This window comes from Muntiacus reevesi, chromosome 7, assembly GCF_963930625.1.
Source record: "Muntiacus reevesi chromosome 7, mMunRee1.1, whole genome shotgun sequence".
NCBI classification, from domain to species: Eukaryota; Metazoa; Chordata; class Mammalia; order Artiodactyla; family Cervidae; genus Muntiacus; species Muntiacus reevesi.
In genome coordinates, this window is record NC_089255.1 from 96272506 (window position 1) to 96295440 (window position 22935).

Sequence of the window (22935 nt, forward strand, 5' to 3'; positions counted from 1 at the left end):
TTTTTTAAAAATATATGAGAGAATTTTACCTCTCAATTCTTCATGGGAAGAGAATGATATTTGTTTAGGAAAAAATACTCGAATGGGTGCTTGGCACGGAAAATGAGATCCCAGAGGAGTAGAATGTTGCAGAACTCTTCCACATGAGGAGCGAGAAATGATTTCTTGCTCCGGGAAGACGAGGAAGGCATGAAGTCAGAGAGATGGGAAGCTGCACGTCTTGCCATGCCGCCCTCTCCAAAGCCTCTCAGATCTGAAAAGTTTCCAAATACAGGAAGTGTTAGTCTTTTTTCATAATGGAAACTAGAGAAACAGGGCTTCTTATGTAGGCTGATGTAGTAGGAAGCAGCACTCCATGAAGAGAATTATAAAGTTTCTGGGAGGGAGAGGGGAGCCCAGGATACCCGCAAATGGTAAACGTGGGGTCCCAGCCCTGTAAAGCCCTCCATCTGGCAGGGAGGTCCCAGCTGATAGGACAGTTACACACGCCAGTTGCTCCTGTACTTAGGAAGAGGTAACAACAGTCAGCTCAACAAACAGTGGGTAGTTTCCAGTGGGCTCCGGAATGAAGGACCACCTCCTCCCTGGGACACATGAAGCCTCTAGCCTGCTTGCCACAGCATCTTCAGTCAGATCCTCCCTGCCTTGAGCTAGCTCTACTATCCAGCCATACTAGATTCCCGGTCTTTCCCAAAACTAACCAGACAGTTCCAAAACTCCAGGCACCCACGTGTCATTCATAATGCGTGTAACCTCAGCTCTCATCGGCCTGGCAAACTCCTGTACATTTGAGGTCCGCTCAAATGTACCATCTTCTCATGGGCTGAACTGTGTCCCCCCCAAATTAGACATTGAAGTCCTAATCCCCAGTACCTAAGAATGCGACTTCATTTGGAAATACAATCATTGCAGATGTAATTAGTTACGATGAAGTCATATTGGAATAGGGTGGGATGCTAATCCAGTATGACTGGTATCTTTTTTTTTTAAAAGGATGTCTAGAGAAAGACAAATACCACATGCTCTCACTTAAATGTGGAATCTAATAGAAATGATACAAATGAACTCATTTGTAAAATAGAAACTGAGTCCCAGATCTCAAAATCAAACTTACAGTTACCAAAGAGGAAATGTGGGAGAAAGTGATAAACGAGGAGGTTGAGATGAACAAATACACACTGCTGTAAATAAAATAAAGACCTGCTCTACAGCACAGGGGCTCTATTCGGTATCCTGTAATGATTTATAAGGAAAAAAAATCTGAAAAAGAAGAGCGATACATGGATGTAGATGGATATAGTGGATCAGCCCAAAAGATTGTTGGTTAATACAAAATAAATAGGTCAAAAAAAAAAAGTTTGTTCTGCTGTTTCTGTGACATCTTACAGAAAACCCAAATGAACTTTTTTGGCCAACCCAGTGTATCTGATTCACTTTACTGGGCACCTGAAACTAACACAAGTTTGTGAGTCAGTTATACTCCAGTAAAACTCAGAAAGGGGAGGACCTGGACCCAGGCACACACACAGGGAAAATGTGTAAAGATGAAAGCAGACTTACACGCCAAGGAGGGATCACCACCACCACCAGAAGCTTGGAGAAAGGTGCGGAACACTCCCCTCCCTCACGGCCCTCAGAGAGAGCCAGGGCTAGCAACACGTGGATCTTGACCTTCTTGCCTTCAGAACCGTGAGACAATAAGACTCTATTGTTAAAGCCACTCGGTTTGCGTGACTTTGTTTCAGCGAACCAGACAAACACACCACTTCTCTCTGGTTTGCTGTGACATCCCCACCCACCCTTCAGAAGCAATCAGCTTTCATTTACATCCCTAGTACATTTTATAAACTCACACATGTTTCTATAGTAGCACTTATCATATTGAATTCGTTTACTTATGCTTCTAGAATATGTGTTCTCGAGAGCATATTTTTTTTGTCTGTTAAACCTTTTACAGCCTATAGTCCTTCCTCTTTACTTAGCCACTACCTTAGCCTGGATTCTCAAAAACAAACTGAGGCAAAGACAGGCCTGGTTGTTTGAGTTGGGAAGGCAAACCCAGGGCAGTGAGGGAGAGGAAAAGAAAGTGAGGTAAGAGGCGCTGTGAAACGGAATGGGGTGCAGGAGTGCCTGGCTGCAGGCCACAACGCAGATGCTCCCGCCGGGCGCACACAGTTCCCTTAATGGGCTGCAGGGGCCAAACGTGGCCTGGAGCGGGCTCTGGGAAGGCGAAGGGAGAGGGGGAATGTTCGTGTCCAGGCCCCCTCCGCTCTCCTCTTTTGCACTGGTGAGAGGTAACCCAGGGGAGTTGGGGTTCATGCCCACACTTCCACGGTGCATCACCCAGTTTCTCTGTGATCTCTGGGCCACTGGCTCCTGGAGCCCTGATTCCCACGGGCTCACACAAAGAGGGCCATGTAGTAACCACACACACACACTCACGTAGCAAGCTGAGTCACAGGAGAGGATCTCAACAAAAGTCAGGGAACCTGCATGTTTTACAATGGGCACTAAGCCCACTTGACTTCTGCCCTGAAGGGAGATATAATGTTTATTATACTGGACAGTAAATAGACTTCTGCTCCAAAGGGAGACACTAACTTTATCTTCCAAGGTTGTTCACACATAAACATCCTTGAGAAGACAGTCTGGAACAAAGGCAGTCAGTGCCTCTGTAAACAAGATGCGTGGAAACACAGGAGACCCTGGAGCATTGTTTCCTAACACAGATCAACCAGGTAGCTGCCCGGTGCTTATTTCCTGAGTGGAAATGCTACCAAGCTGGGATCAAAGTGTAAAATACATTTCCGCAGCAACTGCAGGTAACGCAATATCACAATAGAATACAATACAATACGGTCAAAGACAAAGCTGTGCAATAGTCAAAGCCGTGAGGACAGATTATATTTAGCAATACTGTCGCAATAGGGAAGAGGGTCTGCTGTGAGCTGAACTCAGCTTCCCTGAAACAAAGGGCTGGAGACTTTTAAAAGGCTGGGTGTGCTCAGGGAAAGGCACTGCAGCAGGATTAAGGGGCTTTTCTGTGACTGAGACACCTGGGATTGCTCACGGGACTTTATCTGGAGGAGAAATACTCTCCTAGCCTCATGACAGGAGGCAGTGGTGCAAGTGGAAGCAAGTTAGGCCTTTATCCACCTAGCTCTTACTATATTGAATTTTAGAAAATTGTTTACTCATGCATATGCAGGGACTGAGGGTGGGAGACTTATCTCCCTGGATGTTTGAAATTCAAAGAGACAGCCCTCAGGTTCTTGATGAAAGAGTTTTGGATGGTAGATTTACACCTCAAAGGGCAAAGAAAGGATTTATCACTGCAAGCATTCTTGAGTAAACTCTAGGAGGGAGTTCAGGAGTCTATCACCAGTTTGGGGCTGGAACAAACAGTAAATTCTCCTGGAAGCATGGAACTTTCTCAGGCAAGTATATTAAGAGGGGCTGGGGTCCTTCTCAGATGGTGCTCAGTTTGGTTCAGTTCAGTCGCTCAGTCGTGTCCGACTCTTTTCGACCCCATGGACTGTAGTATGCCAGGCCTCCCTGTCCATCACCAACTCCCGAAGCTTGCTCAAACTCATGTCCCTAGAGTTGGTGATGCTATCCAACCATCTCATCCTCTGTCGTCTCCTTCTCCTCCAGCCTTCACTCTTTCCCAGCATCAGGGTCTTTTCTACTGAGTCAGTTCTTCGCATCAGGTGGCCAAAGTATTGGAGTTTCAGCCTCAGCATCAGTTCTTCCAATGGATATTCAGGACTGATTTGCTTCAGGATGGACTGGTTGGATCTCCTTGCAGTCCAAGGGACTCTCAAGAGTCTTCTCCAACACCACAGTTCAAAAGCGTCAATTCTTCCGCGCTCAGCTTTCTTTATGGTCCACTCTCACATCCATACATGACTATTGGAAAAACCATAGCCTTGACTAGACGGATGTTTGTTGACAATGTAATGTCTCTGCTTTTTAATATGCTGTCTAGGTTGGTCATAGCTTTTCTTCCAAGGAGCAAGCGTCTTTTAATTTCATGGCTGCAGTCACCATCTGCAGTGATTTTGGAGTCCCCCAAAATATAGTCTTTCACTGTTTCCATAGTTTCCCCATCTATTTGCCATGAAGTGATGGGACCGGATTCCATGATCTTAGTTTTCTGAATGTTGAGCTTTGAGCCAACTTTTTCACGCTCCTCTTTCACTTTCATCAAGAGGCTCTTTAGTTCCTCTTCGCTTTCTGCCTTAAGGGTGGTGCCATCTGCATCTCTAAGGTTATTTATATTTCTCCCATTAATCTTGATTCCGGCTTGTGCTTCCTCTAGTCCAGTGTTTCTCATGATGATCTCCGCATATATGTTAAATAAGCAGGGTGACAATATACAGCCTTGACGTACTCCTTTCCCTATTCGGAACCAGTCTGTTGTTCCATGTCCAGTTCTAACTGTTGCTTCTTGACCTGCATACAGACTTCTCAGGAGGCAGGTCAGGTGGTCTGGTATTCCCATCTCTTTAAGAATTTTTCACAGTTTGTTATGATCCACACAGTCAAAGGCTTTGGCATAGTCAATAAAGTGGAAGTAGATGTTTTTCTGGAACTCTCTTGTTTTCTCTATGATCCAGCGGGTGTTGGCAATTTGATCTCTGACTGTATTCCTTCCCTGTTGTTTGACCTGAGACCGAACTATGGCGGAAGTGATGAAGATGATGTCACCTCCTTCAGAAGGTCCCCTGCACGCACTGCTGCCCTCAGCGCCCCCAGCCCTGCAGCCACCGCCGCCCCGCGCCTCTGCCGGAGACTCTTGGACACCCCTGGGCAAGTCTGGGGCAGTCTCTTGTGGGGTCACTGCTCCTTTCTCCAGGGTCAGATGGTGCTAATGGTAAAGAATCCGCCTGCCAATGCAGGGGACACAAGAGACATGGGTTTGATCCCTGGGTCCAGAAGATCCCCCGGAGTAGGGAGTGGCATCCCACTCCAGTGTTCTTGCCTGGAAAATTTCGTGGGCAGAAGAGCCTGATGGCCTATAGTCCGTGGGGCTGCAAAGAGACACGACTGAGCATGAACGCACATTCCGGGGTCCCTCTATTGATGTGGCCGCAGCTGCTAGGGACAAGCTAGAGTTTGTCACGCCTTGTTGGTGGCACCTCGAAGTGTGCCGGACCGTAGTTCTCTGGTCAGGGATCCAGACCATGCTGGACCACCAGGGAAGTCCTCCTGCAGTTTGTCAGGCCTGTAAACGTGTAGGTTTGGATGGAATTACTAAAAGCAAGGATTCTGTAGTTTTCAGTACAGCAGTTGTATAGCTAGCTACCAGTAAGAAGTACGAAGCATATCTCGACATCAGTCTAACAACAGAAAACATGAGACTTTTTTGTTTGATGAACTTTTAACAAAACACTTTCAGGATGATAATTCTATTCGGAGAGGTAATTATAAATGCTCGCACAGACACTGAAGATATTCTTACATACTGTAGTAGCAATTACTCTGTAATTATCATTGACTTGTCTCAAGACGCTTCATGTTCCTAATGCCTTCTAATACATCATCAAAAATTCTACCATTCGAAAGCACGCAAAAGAAAGAAAAAGGTTAAGAACCACCACCACAATCATCTCAAACATAAATAGAGCACCCAGGTGTGAATACTGGGCTTGGTTATGTGAAGGAGTAATCAAGGAGAATGAACTCACAGCCTGTGCCTTGAAGAATTTCCGTTTAAGAGAAGAAAACAAGATAAAAGCCATAAGGGCCTTTAACAACAAGTGAAAAGTGGAACTTCCCTGGTGGGTCCACTGGTTAGGATTTTCTGCTTTCAATACAAGAGAGCTTGATCCCTGCTTGGGGAACTACCATGCCACGCAGCACAGCCAAAAAATAAAATATAAAACAGCAATAAGAATAACAAAATAATTTTAGAAAGAAATATTTTAAAAAGTAAAAACAAGTGAATTATAGATACATATTTTAATATAATTAAGTGCCATATCTAAAAAATTACAAAAGAATTATAGAATAAACGTACTCATCAAATGAGACTTTATTAAATTCTACCCTTCATTGACAACTACTACATTTAACAGATGGATGTAGGGAAGATAAAGAAAAGTAGATTTATCATAGGTTGTTCAAAAAAGCAAACTTAGGTGTGAAGTATTAAGTCTTAAGCTAATTTTAATACAGGAGAACATTTCTTAGGTAAATACAGCTAGTTATAGATACATCAGTTTTAGAAAAAGTAGATATGATAATTGAAGGTAAGAAAAACAGGACAGTAGGTAAAAAATAGGACAGTAATAAAATGCCATATATATTTTAAAGTTAGAAACTTTAGCATACTGGGAAAAGTATTTTGGTCAACAAATGCGACACCATGTATAAGTAATATCTTTACTTTGCACCTCCACTTCTAGGATTAGTGATTTTGAAATTGAAGCATTAGAAAGAGTCCAAAATGAAGCATAAAGAGAAAAAAACAGTAGAGAAAAGAAAACGGAGCATGTAAGATCTGTGCTGCTGCTGCTGCTAAGTGGCTTCATTCGTGTCCGACTCTGTGCGACCCCATAGACGGCAGCCCACCAGGCTCCCCCATCTCTGGGATTCTCCAGGCAAGAACACTGGAGTGGGTGCATCGCCTTCTCCGGTGAGAGCTGTGAGATAACATCAAATTGTCCAGCACACATGGAACTGGAGTCTCACAAGGAAAAAAAGGGAGGAAACAGGGATGGAGACACATTTGAAGAAACAATTTTCATAATTCATGAAAAACTACAAACCGTCCATCCAAGAAACTCAGAGAGTCTCAAGAAGGGTATGAGAACTTACACACACATACTCCTGGACATATCACAGACAAAAGACTGAAAATCAAAGACAAAGAGAAAATTTCTGGAAAAAAATTACACTCAGAAGAACAAAGATTCTAAAGAGTCTACCCCCCACCCCGTCCCTGCCCAAAACTACCAGAGCTAATAAGTGAATTTAGAAGGGTTACATAAACAAGGTCAATATCTCAACATTCTTTTTTTACTAATGGCTATTGTAATTCAAAAACGGTTTGTTAAACTTCGATGAAATATTAAAAGCAATGTGCAAGCAAATAGTCAACTTTGCAGAGGCATAATTCCTCCAAGGCACTATATAAGTTTTAGGCACTCTAATCTGGATGACAATAATAAATGATTAAGTGATTGAAAGCCGTAATTCTCATTCTAGGGCCTTTGGATCATGAGAAGCCTGTGAAAGTAATAATCTTTCAATTATAGAAAGGCAATTGTATACTTTCCAGCAGAAGTTAAAGTATCAACTCCTTTTGCACTAGACTTCACCTTGGATACAATGGTTACTTAATTTCAATATGAAGTTTTTGTGTTCTAAGTCACCCTGCTTATTTAACTTATATGCAGAGTACATCATGAGAAACGCTGGGCTGGAAGAAGCACAAGCTGGAATCAACATTGCCAGGAGAAATATCAATAACCTCAGATACGCAGATGACACCACCCTTATGGCAGAGAGTGAAGATGAACTAAACAGCCTCTTGATGAAAGTGAAAGAGGAGAGTGAAAAAGTTGGGTTAAAGCTCAACATTCAGAAAACTAAGATCATGGCATCTGGTCCCATCACTTTATGGGAAATAGATGGGGAAACAGTGGAAGCAGTGTCAGACTTTATATTTTTGGGCTCCAAAATCATTGTGGATGGTGATTGCAGCCATGAAATTAAAGGACGCTTACTCCTTGGAATGAAAGTTATGACCAACCTAGACAGCATATTAAAAAGCAGAGACATTACTTTGCCAACAAAGATCCATCTGGTCAAGGCTATGGTTTTTCCAGTGGTCATGCATGGATGTGAGAGTTGGACTGTGAAGAAAGCTGAGCGCTGAAGAGTTGATGCTTTTGAACTGTGGTGTTGGAGAAGACTCTTGAGAGTCCCTTGGACTGCAAGGAGATCCAACCAGTCCATCCTGAAGGAGATCAGTCCTGGGTGTTCATTGGAAGGACTGATGCGGAAGCTGAAACTCCAATAATTTGGCCACCTCATGCGAAGAGTTGACTCATTGGAAAAGACTCTGATGCTGGGAGGGATTGTGGGCAGGAGGAGAAGGGGACGACAGAGGATGAGATGACTGGATGGCATCACCGACTAGATGGGCATGAGTTTGAGTAAACTCCGGGAGCTGGTTATGGACAGGGAGGCCTGTCGTGCTGCGATTCATGAGGTCCCAAAGAGTCGGACACGACCGAGCGACTAAACTGAACTGAACTGAATTTTTAATTTTAACCTTGACATAATTTTAGACTGTTGGAAATGATAAAAGTATTTCTGTATATTTTAATCTTTATCCATATTCCTGATGCCCTAAATATTAACACTTATATTTTCCTTACCATTCTCTCTCTCCATATGTGTATACAGAAATATGTATATACACATACAGGTATATATATACATATATGTATATGTACATATATATATCCATATGTGTGTATGTAAACTCTTTCAGAGTAATCTGTAGACATAATTCCTTTTTTTAGTGTGCATTGTTTTCCAAAGTGACATTCTCTTACATAATTATAGGACAATTATTAAAATCACCAAATAAACATTGATACAATACTATTGTTTAAACTATGAATCTTATTTGAATTTTGCCTATTGTCCAATTAATAGCCTTTATAGGAAAATTTTTAAAATTTGACCCAGGATTCTATTTACACGCTGTATTAAATTTTCAAGTCTCTTTAAATCTGGGAACAGTTTCTAAATCTTTATTTTTCCATCATCTTGACATTGTGAAGACTACAGATCATTTATTTTGCTCAATTGGTTTTATCTGATGTTTCCTCCTTAGTAGATTCAGGTTATACATTTTTGGGAGTAATACAAAAAACAATGTTGTATCCATCTCAGTACATCATATGCAGAGGAAAAATGCTATCTGTGTGTTCCGTTACTGGTTAACTCTGATGGCTTGATTAACGTGGTGCCTGCTGGGTTTCTTCTCTTTAAAGTTACAATTAATTCATTCCAAAAATATTAGTATTTTGGGAATAATAAAGAAATTTTAATATAAAATGTTTATTCATAAGCATTGACAAATAAATAGAAAATTAATAACTATAGTTTGGTACACATAATCTCTCAAGGCATGCCATTCATGAGGGGTGACTGAGGGGGGTAATAAAAATATTACACACCATTGGCTTAGAATATTATTTTGATCTCTGATTAACAAATGCTTGTGGCAACATCTTTAGTCTGTTTATGATGTTTATTAAATTCTGTAGAGCATTCTCTACGAATGCTCAGAATAAAAATCTCATTCATAGTAATCAACTTTGTTCAAAGGACAATCAGCTAATCTGTTACAGGTTGAAAAAATTTTTTAAAGGTCACAGTGAAGTATTTTGAATACTTGCACATCTTAAAACACATTCATTCCTGCAAATTAATTTTTGTTGCTGAGAGGTTTTTTTTTTCTTATCCTTTTGTAATAATTTTTAAAAATCAGGTAGTACACAGGACTGTAAATAAAAATTTGGTTATAAAAAGTAATCATTAAGAATATGTGATCTTTTCTGTTGACAAATATTTCAGCAGGGTTCACACAGTGGAAGCTGTAGAGTCACAGGAGTTTTAGAAGATGCCAGGGTAAACAGGCTCATTGAATTCATCATTCAGTGAGTCATTTTATGTTTCTCCCTCTTCTTTCCTGCGCAGGTCTGTGACGAGGAGACTTTTTAATGTCGTCGCCTTTTTTAGCCGGAGGGTAACCGCCTGACCACGCTGTGTGCGTTTCTGGCGCACATCACCACGAATCCGCGGTGAAGGTGCACACACTCCCACCCCCTGGACCTCCGTCCCACCCAAACCTGCAGGTCATCCCAGAGCACGCGGCTGAGTCTGCGGAGAAACTTCAAGTTCCACCTTGAACAGGTCTGAACTCAGAGCATTAGCCTAAGAGCGGGGCTTCCCGGCGGCTCAGCCGCGAAGAACCCCGCGCACCAGCCGCAGCCTAAAGAAACGGGCCCAGACTGGACCGAGTTAAAGCTGCTGTTTTAGCTGCTCGGTCGCGTCTGTTTCTTGACCCCATGGACTGCAGCCCGCCGGGCTCCTCTGCCCATGGGATGCTCCAGGCAAGAAGACCGGCGTGGGTTGCCAAGCCCTTCTCCAGGGGCCATGCCCTTCTTCCCGACCCAGGGGTGGAACCCATGTCGCCTGCATTGCAGGCGGATTCCTTATCACAGAGCCGTCTGGGAAGCCCAGGGTTAAATCTGCGGTATAAAAAGTGCTGTGTAAGGTAGGACCACAAGTATCCTCTAAAGGAATAAGTAAAATTTAGTGAGTAGAAACAGTTTAAGCTGGGCCTAAATTTTGGTAGGCAAACTCAAAGGAGAAGGAGGACATTCCTGGAATGTGTGAAGCTATTAAAGAGATTAGAGGTGCACATGGGGTGGAGATTGGAAGGGTGATACTAAAGTTTTAAATTTATATTGTAAAAGTAGTACATTGATTTTCATTATAAAAATTGAAGATATATTAAAGGCGTGCTCTTTTTTCCCTTGAAAGCTAAGTTTCTAAAAGTGAGATTAAAAAATAAATAAATACGTAAAAGTGAGATCAAAGGTTTTTTGTCTTTCAATCTTTAGATTATTTTCTAAAGAAATTGTCAGAATTCCCAATAATCCTATACGGCATGAAAGGGCTTCTTTGTATTCTAACCAACAAAATTTTTAAAATCTTTCTAACTCTTCCTAATGTACTGAGTGAAAAATAAGTGCCGCTTTCATTTTTGTTTCTCTGATTAATAAGGAGGTGGATCAACTCCAAATATGTTTGTACTTTATCTCCTAGAGTTTTTAAGAAAACGTTATTCTTAGTTTCTTTTGTTTTATAGGAGTTTAAAATGGGTTGTATAATCAAATAAGCCTATCTTTTCAATGGCAAATTTTGGGTTTGGATGCCTGTTTGGTAAAGATTCCTTCTACCTAAGATTAAAAAAAAAAAAGTCTTCCTAAATTTTTTTCTTTTACTTTTGGAGTTTGTTTTAACCAAGAGATCTTTATTTTTGTACATTGGTGAGTTGACTCATTTTTTTTCCCCAAACGGAAAGCTAACTATCCCCTACACAATCTGTCGGAAAGGCTATCTTTTCCTTACTGTTTTGAAATACCATGTTTGTCATATGTTAAGCTGTCACATATCTGTAACCATATCTGGCTTCTCCATTCTATTCCATTGATGTCTTTGTGAACCTGTTCAGATACGTCCACGTTGATTACTATAGCTTTACTGCAGGTTTTTGATGTCTTGTGAGGCAAATCCACCCTTATAGTTATTCTTTCTCATTTTTGGGGATGGGAAGATACTCTTCCTGATGATTGTCAGATTCGACTATTCTAGTTATTAAAAATACACAGAATTTACAGGGTAATTTGAAGAGAACTGAAACATCACTATCTGATCTTTCAATCTAGGACCAGGGTATTTATTTATATTTCTTTTTATATGCCTTTCAGTAAAATTTAGTAGAGTCATTCATGTGGGAGTTAGCTATATCTTGCTAATAAGTATAAGTAGATGTCCAAAATCTAATTATGGGAGACAAAGAAGTGAGGATGAAGGTAATAGTGTTCGTCAGCTTTGCTGCTGTAACAAGCGATCCAAACGTCTCAGTGACTTTCAACAACCATCTTTCTTTCTGGTTCACATTGCACGTTCGTGCAATTGGCGCAATTGCACTTGGCAGCTGGGCAGAACTGTGGCTTGGCTGTGCTTGGCTCTGTCTGTCTTTTCACTCTAAAGCTCAGGCTGAAGAAGCGGAGGAGAAAGAGCAAGAGCCAGCCATAAAGGCTCTAGAAGATTCTGATAGAACACAGAGTGTGTCTTTTTCTGCTCATCATCCATTGAGCACAGCAAGTCACGTGGCCAACACCAACGTCAGCGGGGACAGGGCAGTCACGTGGCAGTGGTGGGTGGATGTTTAACCTTCTGTAGAGGAGGGGGTGAGCGGATAACTGGGGACAATAATACAATCCGCCACGGTATCCTCAGGAAAAGGAATTATGTAAGGGAATTCAAGACTCTATAAATGCTTAAACCTTTGGAACGTCCAGAGTAAAGTGGAAAATTTTTCAGAATATGAGGGAGGGAAAAGGGGAATGCCAGGAAGTATAAATACAAGACTTTCATGAGAAGACAAAAATATGTTCCACCGTGCAGGGAAATGTTAACTCTCGCTGTTCGACCTCTTCTCAGGTTCCAGCAGGGATTCAGGGATGGGCGGTCAGGCTGGGAATGAGAGTGGGTGTGCTGGGCAGATGCCTCCTCTGGATTCCCTCTCGTCACCTTTCTCTCTGAATTCCATCTGGGAAGGACAGCATGGGGCAGCACTCTGTTACCGATTCTAACAGGGCCAAGGCGAGGCATTGTGAAGAGATTGGAATAAAGGTGCAGAAATTCTTGAGATGACAGTTTTATGTTTGGTTTTATGATAAGGTATTATGTTCAGTTAAATAATCTATACTACCAAGTCTTAACATTTATCAAGATCTTAACTAATAGTTAGATCTTAAAACTTAAATAGTAAACCAGAACTTATGTTACTCAGTATAATATTATTGGAAGGAAAGCTATTTATTCAGAAAATGTTTTCTTTCTTTCTTTTTTTTTTTTTTTTTTGAGTACGTATTATGTCCAAACACTATTCTAGGCACTGAGGATGCAGTCAACTTTCTACTTTTGGTGCTTGCTTTCTGGGGAAGAGTGGGTAAGGGTAGGGAGAGAGAGGTAAATATATACATGCATACATATAAAATATACCAGGTGGTTACAGATGCTACAGAGAAAAAAGTGGCAGGGAAATGAGATGGGAATGGTTTTCAAGGAGCACCTCTTTAATAAAGTGATCTATCAGTGGGGAGTTTTATGAACGGACAGACTGATGAAGGTGGCAACCTCAAGGCAGAGTGTGGCTGTCAGCAAACACTACCCTAAGCCCCACCAGCAAGGAGGCTAGTGAACCGAGTAAGCAAGTCAGAGGGGCTGAGGTATGGCCAGAGAAGCGGGCAGGAGCTAGGACCCACAGGACCTTCAGATCTTGGTAGAGAGTTTGGACGGTGGCGTTAGAGCATTCCAGAACTTTTTTTTTTTAAAGAGCAGTACTCTAGCCAAATCAAATATACTGTCTTACTCACTGCCCTTCTGTCATAACTGTGTATAAGTGTCCTTGTGGTAGATCAAAGTAGCAAGAAGGGATGTAAGAATATAATGTATATTGTACTTTAAAAACCAGTACTTTCAGTTTGCATTTAAGCTTTTTATACCAGGATTCCCTGTATATAAATGCCATATGATAGGTAGATTTTGGTTTGATCAAAATGCCATTATTTTAGCTAAAAAAAAAAAAACAAAAACAAAAAAAAACTCTAGGTCTATTTTTCTTTTTAAAAGTAATTTTAAAAGGATCCTCATGACTTCTTCCCAATGAATAGAAATAAGGGGCTCTTTCAGATCATGTTCAATTGAATGAGGATGAGATGGATCCAGAAGCGGTTGTCACATAAATAGAATTTACACCAACAGGGTTCTACGCTTACTTCTATTGTTGAAATTAATTCATTTTCAGACTTCAGAATCTGATTTTCGGAGTACAAGAAGCTTGATGGAAAAAGCAATTGAATGCAATCAGCCTCTTTTTATGTGCTTAGTTTAAAATTGTTTAGGCTGTCGTATGTGATATGAATCAGAGAGACTTGATAAACGTTCCCAAGAACACCTAGGTGCTCACCTTCATGGATGTGTAATTGCCTGTGAAATTCAGACTGAAACAAGCAAATTCAGAATAAAAGGGAATGTTGACTCATTGTATTTTCACATTTCTGAGGCTTTGGCCAAAATACCAGGCGATGACTTCACTGGAGAGTCGCGAGAGAGAAGAAAATGGGTTTTGGCAGATGGTCAGTTATTTGAGGTCAGTGTAAGGTAGCTCATGTACAGAAATCGAGAGGCATTTTATTTGTCTTCACAGAAGTCACTAGTTTTACAGTGTTTTTCAACTTGGACATTATAATGGTAGTAACAGACTGTGAAGAGAATACATCTCATCAGTTTAGGAAAAATTACTGTTCAAGGACTTGAAATGCCAGTAATATTTGATTGTGACTAACTTTATGGCATAAAATAGCTTTTCTGTGAATAAAGGCTTACATAGGCTTGAAGACTTGAGAAAATGTGAAGATTTATAAAGAAAGCTATAGTACATAAAGCTGTGATATACTTTCTTAGATATTGACCTTCATATCAATGGCCTTAAATAGACAATCCAGAAACAGGATTCATTCTATGCTATAATTTGCAATATAATTAAGGTAGCATTCAAAAATCACTGAATCAGTGTCTAGTAAACTATGGAATACAAATTACACATTTAAAAAAAAGCACCAAGAGCTTTCCTCCATGACAAAATTTCCTAGAAAGACAATTATCTGCATTTGGCAAATAATAACTTTGACTCTGCCCTTCCAGTAGCCAAATGTATTATTCTGCTCATGTCATTGACTATAATTTTCTCCACAATATTAAATAATAGTAGCGCTAGCCTGTCTTGTCCTGTATTTTAATAGGAATGTGCCTAAGTTGTACTGTGGAGTATGGTTTAAGATAGGTATACTCTAACAAGCCAAGGGGACTTCCTGGTGGCTCGGATGGTAAAGAATCTGCCTGCAATGCAGGAGACCTGGGAACCCTGAGTTGGGAAGATCCGCTGACAAGGAAATAGCAACTCATTCCAGTATTCTTGCCTGGACAAGTCCATGGACAGAGGAGCCTGGCAAGCTATAGTCCGTGGGACTCCAAAGAGTCGGCCACAGCTGAGCAGCTAACACTTCCACTTTCACAAGAGGCTAAGGGAAAATCCTTACATTCCCAGTTTGTGGTGGTGCTTTAGTTGCTCAGTTGTGTCGAACCTCATCATCTTATGGTGGGTAGATCGCCAGGCTCCTCTATCCAAGTTTACCAACAGCAATAATTTTCTCTCCCTTCCATGAGAGAGGAGAGTCTTTGCTATATCCCCATAGTTCAGAAAGCGGCTGGCACAGGTGGGCACTCAATAAATCCTTGGTGAGTAAATAAGAAACTATTAAGAGGACTGAATCAAGACATGTGATGTGTCTATAAAATTACCTGGAAAAAGTTTGAGATCTTAAGAATAATTTATCTGACAATATTGGAATTATACATATATCAAAATTGTATTAGGAAAAAAGCTCCATTTTCTTAAAGGTAAGTGAACGTTTTGATAGTTCGTACAATTAAGTTACCTTTGAAATGCATAAAGATCTTTAAACTGTGGGGGTTTTTTTGGCTGTGCTGGGTCTGCGTTGCTGCGTGGGGCCTACTCTCTGCTGCTGTGTGTGGGCTCCCCGATGTGGAGGCTTTTCTTGCTGCGAAGCGCAGGCTCTAGGGCACGTGGGCTTCAGCACTTGCAGCATGCGGGCCCCGTACCTGTTCCATGCAGACCGAGGGCGTGCGGCTTCAGCACCTGCAGCCTTCAGGCCCAGTACCTGTCCTATGCAGACCGAGGGCGTGCGGCTTCAGCACCTGCAGCCTTCAGGCCCAGCACTGGTTCTGTGCAGGCTCTGGGGTGTGTGGGCTTCAGTAGCTGTGGTGCACCAGCTGAGTTGCTCCGTAGCATGTGGTATCTCTCTGAACCACCAATCAAACCCGCGTCTCCTGAGTTGGCAGGCGGATTCCCATCCACTGTAACCCTTGAGAAGTCCTAAACTGATCACTTTCAAAAATAAAGACCAAAAACCAACTTGTCTTTTTTTAAATCCCCTTCAAGAGAAAAATAACATTCAAATTGCTTTAGGAAAACTATACTTACGTAGACTAATCTTCAAAGACTTTGGTATTTTAATGAAAAAAGTTATACAGCACTAAGATTTGAAATGGTTAAAATGAGCTCCCTAAACATTTAAATAGATGCCAAAGTGCATATTGAAGTGTTAAATTATTTATTTCAAAATGTAACTGATGGATTTGCATTGAGTGAGAAAAGCATAGCATCTATTGAACTTAGCTAGTCACTCAACAAACATCTATGAGGTGCCCATTACTATGTACCATGTCCTGGGATTTTGTAAGGTTGAATGATGTGTAAGCCTACTAGGGACACAGAAACATCACAATGTAGCACAATAGGTTTTATAGGAAGAGTCCTGAGAATATTTGCAGACAGGTCTTCGGAGAATTGGAGTTCAGATAAAGTTGACATTTGGCTTGGATCTATACCAGCCAGACAACAGGCATGGGGGAAGGATGTAAAGACACCACAGGTACAGACCAGCAAGTGCATAGGCACCAAATCCTGGAAGTACAGAGCGATACAGACAGTGCTGTATGCAGGAGTATCTTCTGCTTTCAAAGGTACAAGTTTCACATTTGGTTGAGGGTGCAGGATCTTGGGGCCTTCCTGGTGGCTCAGCTGGTAAAGAATCTGTCTGCAATGCAGGAGACCCGGGTTCAATGACTCGAGTTCAAGTTTGATTCTGCCACGTATGAGCTGAGCAAACCACAAAGTCTAATTCCCAGTTCTTTCCCCTGTAAGATGGAGATAATAATAATACCAAGCTTGCAGGGTTAGTTAGAAGATTTAAGAGCAGATATAGAACCTAATTCACCTAGAGTAAGACTCAGTAAATGTTAGTCATCATTATATTGGTATATAGATAAATGTCAGTGACTTCTTATTAAAGTAATACCAAGTGAGGATTTGCTTAAAGATTGCTGAGAATTATTTATCTCGTAGCTTTTTTTTTAGCTTAAAAAGCAGAGTAAGTTCTATGCTAGTGCTAATAATGAGCCACCTTTTCCATATAGAGTCCAGGGGTATCACAGTATCACTTCTTCCTGAACAACAAGAAAAAAAAAAACTGTAAACATGTTACCTCAGATAATATCCATGTTACAAAAAGATTTCTACCCCAGAATCAGTGGTTTATGCAACTGCGAGTAATACAACTCTATAGCTTTAAAATTCTAAAAGAACATCTTTTGTTGTTCGGTTGCTAAATCCTATCTGACTTCCTGTGACTCCATGAACTGCAGCACACCAGGCTTCCCTGTCCTTCAGTCTCCTGGGGCTTGTTCAAACTCATGTCCATCAAGTCATTGATGCCATCCAGCCATCTCATCCTCTGCCGTCCCCTTCTCCTCCTGCCCTCAGTCTTTCCCAGCATCAGGGTCTTTTCCAATGAGTCAGCTCTTTGCATCAGATGGCCAAAGTATTGGAGTTTCAGCTTCAGCATCAGTCCTTCCAATGAATATTCAGGATTGATTTCCTTTAGGATGGACTGGTTGGATCTCCATGCAGTCCAAGGGACTCTCAAGAATCTTCTCCAGTACCACAGTTCAAAGGCATCAATTCTTTGGCGCTCAGCCTTCTTTATGGCCCAACTCTCACATCTGTACGTGACCACTGGAAAACCATAGCTTTAACCAAATGGACCTTTGTTGACAAAGTGGTGTCTCTGCTTTACTATATGCTATGTAGGTTTGTCATAGCTTTTCTTTCAGGGAGCAAGCGTCTTTTAATTTCATGGCTATCTATTATATGGTGAATAGCCATAAAGCATAACATGTCTATGAATTCATGCATGTGCATGTGGATTTACAAGTATTTTAAAATGATGTGCACGACTGTCCCTTGAAAGTGTAAATTGTATTTATGTGTCTATTTCTTTAGGTCTGTGTTTTGCTTGACTTTCTGGGACAGCCAGGTAAAGATGTTCTGCTGATAACCAGAGACAGCTACATGACAGAAACCATAGAAAGAGATCAAGGAAAGATAAAATTTGAGACTCATCTCATCATATATCTGCTCATTGAAGGCAGTGGATGAGATATCCCATGGAGAGTTTGTGGAATGAGAGGAGGAGAGCCAAAGAAAGAACCCTGCAGGCCCCCAATATCCAGGGGCAGGTAATTGAAAGATGAAAGAGGAAACATAACAAGGAGAAACAGAGATGCAAGAAAGCAGATGTTGATCAAAACGATATCTCACTTTACACTTTGCTTTTGTTTTGGGTTACTTTTAAATGGCCTGAGTGATTTCAATTTAACATTTAAGAAAACTTAATCTTTCACATTTAAAGTTACACTGACTTCGGTATCTGATTAAACTGAATTAACCTAAAGAGATATCCAGTTGCTAGAGAGCAAGAAATAAGGATCCCTGAACTGAGATCTAGCTCTCATTGTGAAATTGACCTTTCAAAAGAGATTAAGTTTTTTCTCCAGATTTATGTCCAGGAATGGGGTCGCAGGATCATATGGGAGCTCTATTTTTAGTTTTTAAAGGAACCTCCACCTGGGTTCTGTCCCCGGGTTGGGAAGATCCCCTGGAGAAGGGAAAGGATACCCACTCCAGTATTCTGGTCTGGAGAACTCCATGGACTATACAGTCCATGGGTCTGCAAAGAGTCGGACACGACTGAGCGACTTTCACTTTCACACTGTTCTCCATAATGACTGTGCCAATTTACATTCCTGCCAACAGCGTAGGAGCAGGGAGGGTCTCTTCTTCCAGACCCTTTCCAGCATTTGTTGTGGGTTTTTGATGGCTATTTTGACTGGTGTGAGGTGATATCTCATTGTGGTTTTGACTTGCAGTTGTCTAATAATCAGCAATGTTGAACATCTTTTCATGTGCCTCTTGGCCATCAGTATGTTTTTCTTGGAGAAATGTCTATTTAGGTCCTCCGACCATTTTTTGATTTGGGTTGTTTTGATGATACTAAGCTGCATGTACTGTTTGTTAATTTTGGAGACTAATCCCTTGTCAGTCAAATTATTTGCAAATATTTTCTCCCATTCTGTGGGTTGTCTTTTCGTTTTGTTTAAGGTTTCTTTGCTGTGCAAAAGCTTTTGAGTTTAATTAGGTCCCTTTTTTTTTTAATTAAAAAAAAATTTTTTTTGGTCCCATTTGTTTTTATTTCCCCTTCTCTGGGAGCCTGATGGAAAAAGATATTACTGTGATTTATATCACAGAAAGCTCTGCCAAAGTTCTCCTCTGAGAATTTTATAGTGTCCAGCCTTACATTTAGGTCTCTTTAACCTGTTTGAGTTTATTTTTGTGTGGTCCAAAAGGATACATGCACCTCAGTGTTCAGTGCAGCACTGTTTACAAAAGCCAAGACATGGAAGCAACCTAAACGTCCACAGACAGAGGAATGGATAAAGGAGATGTGGTACATACATACAATGGAATATTACCCAGCCACTAAAAAGAATGAAATAATGCCATTTACATCAATATGGATGGACCTAAAATGAGAGTAGGAGGATGAGATGGTTGGATGGCATCATTGATTGACTCAACAGACATGAGTTTGAGTGAACTCCAGGAGATAGTGAAGGACAAGGAAGTCTGGTGTGCTGCAGTCCATGGGGTTGCAAAGAGTTTGATGTGACTGAGTAATTGAACAACAACTGAAATCTGAATAAATTGTGGAATTAATAGTAATATTGCAATGTAGGTTCCTTCTTTGTGTCACATGAGCCATCGATTCAGTTTAGTCGCTCAGTTGTGACTGACTCTTTGTGACCCCATGGACTGCAGCACGCCAGGCTTCCCTGTCCATCACCAATTCCTGGAACTTGCTCAAACTCATGTCCACTGAGTCAGTGATGCCATCCAACCATCTCATCCTCTGTCATCCCCTTTTCCTCCTGCCTTCAATCTTTCCCAGCATCAAGGTCTTTTCCAACGAGTCAGTTCTTCACATCAGGTGGCCAAAGTATTGGAGTTTCAGCTTCAGCATCAGTCCTTCCAATGAATATTCAGGACTGATTTCTTTTAGGATTGACTGGTTTGATCCAAGGGATCTAGTTTCCCCACCAGCTATTGAACCAGGGTGCCCTGCATTAGGAGTACAGAGTCTTAGCCACTGGACTGCCAGGGAAGTTCCCATGTGAGGCACAGTAACATCGTTAACAGCAGGGGAAACTGAGTGAAGAGGATACAGGAACTCTCTGTATTATCTTTGCAACTTTTCCATGAATCTGAATATATCGTAAGGAAAGATTGAAGGCGGGAAGAGAAGGAGATGACAGCATGAGAAGGTTGGATGGCATCACCGACTCAATGGACATGAGTTTGAGTAAACTCCGGGAGTTCGTGATGGACAGGAAGGCCTGGTGTGCAGTAGTCCATGGGGTTGCAAAGAATCAGACACGACTGAGTGACTGAACTGAACTGAGTGTTTAGAAAATCTGTCTAATATGGAACAGGGGTTGAGAATCAGTTATATAGAAAACACTTACATTGCACCAGAAAAAAAAAGTGCCCTGTGAAATATTGAGTCCAACTGCCAATTCCAGCATGCACAGTCCTAAAAACCTGAACCCTAGAAGCAACAGGCTGCTGCTTTGGAACAGGTTACCTTTCTAGAGGCACTTCCAGGGGAACAAAAATGGACTAATTGCAATGAACATAACTGGAATAATCACAGTTCTGATAATTGCCTCTAAGATACAGAAATTCAAGAAAGACTGTTTAGTAAAGGAGAAAAAAACTACTCACAACCCATTTCTGAGTTTAGAAAGGTGTCGTGTTGATATATATGAAAGGTATATATATCTGGATTCAGTTTAATGTCATTGTGGTACCCTCGTGATATGAGAAAATTATGATTTATCTTTGCTAAAAGCTGCTGTCAGTTTGCTTTTGATCTCTAAAGGACATTTAGACCTGATCAGAAAGTTCTTCAATATTGAGTTTCCATTTCTTCTCCTACCTCACCTACTGTGGAAGGAAGACAAGGAAAAAACATCCCCCGGCTCTCCATAATGAAGTTAACCTGGGTTTAGCTTGGTCCCACGCCTTTTCCTAATCATTAAACATATTTATCATTTGTGTAAACCTCTAGAGGAAAGTTAGAAGTGTATAATGAAATCACTGTGCACAAGTAAACATTTGACAAACAAGTGCTTGGAGATGGCGTTTCTAAAACCTCCTTTAAAAATTTTTTTCCCATAATTATTTTGTTTAGTAAAAATACCCCTGATTTACAAATCCAGAACACCAAGGCATCGTCAAATTAACAAATGATATTAGTATTTTGTGATGATCCAGATAACAATCCAGCTCCTTAACTCCATGTGACACCACGTTAATAATTTCTCTGAGCCCATCTCAGTTTCTCATCTGTAAAATGAACGATTTGAGAATACACTGAGAATAATTTGAGAATACATTGAGAATACGCAATTCTCAAAGTACGTTTTCATTGGGACACAGAGACTCGGCGAGAAGGACTTAGAGAAACAGACTGGAGTGTTTGCGGATTTAGGGCTTGGAGTTCTGGGGGGCGGGATAGTGCTGAAGAAAGGTGTCCCCTGTGTTTCCGAAGTCGGAGGGGTAAGGGACAGGGCTATAGCAACGTCTGAAGCGGAAGAGCAGGCCGGCTACAGCTGGAGGATCAGCTCCCGGGACTTTTCTGGCACGGGCGGAGGACGCGCGTTCAGTTGCTAGGCAACCGGGGGTCCTCGGGGAGGGTGGAGGACCCCAGTAGAGGTGTCTCAGTCAGCGCCTGCCCGTTTGGGCGCGGTACCGGCCTCGAAACTAACGAGGTAGCTCGCCTTTTCAAAGGGGCACAGTTTCTGGAGCCAAGGCTTGGCGAGACCCGGAGCCGAGCTCCGCCCGCGGCGCGTTTCCCTGTCCCCGTCCTCGGGCGCGAGGCGGGGCGCCGCCCGGGCGAGGCCCCCGCCGCCGGGCGTTGCTGGGCGGGACCGGACGCCGCCGCCCGCGCCCCCGGCCCCGGCCCCGCGCCCCCGCGCCCGCCGGCCCGAGCCCTGCGCCCCCCGGCCGCCCACCCCGCGCCCCGCACCCGCCCCGGCCCCGGGCCCCGCCCGCGGCGCGCCGGGCGGACATGGAGCCGCTGTTCCTGGCCTGGAGCTACTTCAGGCGCAGGAGGTTCCAGCTCTGCGCCGATCTGTGCACGCAGATACTGGAGAAGTCCCCTTGTGACCAGGTACCGGCCGGACCCCGCCGGGCCTGCGGGTCTGGGCAGGAGGGCTGCAGGGGCGCCCCGCCCCGCCCCGAGGGGCTGCAGGGAGGAGGGCGCCGGGCGAGGTGACGCTGTGGGCCGCACGGACGCGTGCAGCCCGGACCCTCTGGCGCCGCGGCCGCTGGGTCCTGACGGTGGGGACCGCCACCTCCGCTGACTTCAGCCGCTGGAAGATGCTGCGAGACAGCAGCTAGGAGGCCACCCTCAGATGTCGCGGAAAGATGATGCACTCGGCTAGGCCCTGTATTCTTGCGTATCAGTTCAGTCCAGTCGCTCAGTCCTGTCCGACTCTTTGCGACCCCATGGACTGCAGCACGGCAGGCCTCCCTGTCCATCACCAACTCGGGGAGTTTACTCAAACTCATGTCCATCGAGTCGGTGATGCGTATATTCTTGCGTAGAGGTGGGCTCTTAAGCTCGCTGCCTGTTACCTTATTAATTTCCAAAACATTTGTGTATAAACTTAAAGATCTGTAACTCCCCATCCCCCCAGCCCCCCAATGAAATAGCTGCCTTTTTTTTTTTTTTTTTCTTTTGGATCAAACGTATGATCCAGTTCATTTTAAGACGGTTGTCCAAAAGTGGGGAGCTTTGGATTCTGGGCATTGAGTGGAGCTTGAGGCAAACAATTCAAGTTAGAGGAATGAGAACCTAGGAAGGGAAAGATACATTTATTATTAGGAGGGAGGGGTAAGAAAAATAATCCCCCCAAAAGAAGGAAATGATGGCATTGATTGTAGTAGTTTACTAAAGCTCTCTTAAATAGAGTACAGTGTTAAATAAGTGAGTGAAAACGGTTATACCGCGGTGCCCAGGTAGTTCTGGAGGAGGCAAAAAACGGAGGAAAGTGCCTCTAGTAAAT

General features: G+C 42.5%; 1 protein-coding gene across 1 annotated transcript in view; it reads left to right on the forward strand.

Moving 5' to 3' along the window:
- The first annotated feature begins 21855 nt into the window (after window positions 1–21855).
- TTC8 (tetratricopeptide repeat domain 8) overlaps window positions 21856–22935 on the forward strand; it is a 55292-nt gene continuing 54212 nt past the window's right edge. Inside the window, exon 1 of the mRNA XM_065941040.1 lies at window positions 21856–22037. Coding sequence (XP_065797112.1) covers window positions 21936–22037 — 102 coding nt within the window. The 5' untranslated portion in view covers window positions 21856–21935. The remainder of the gene's footprint in view (window positions 22038–22935) is intronic.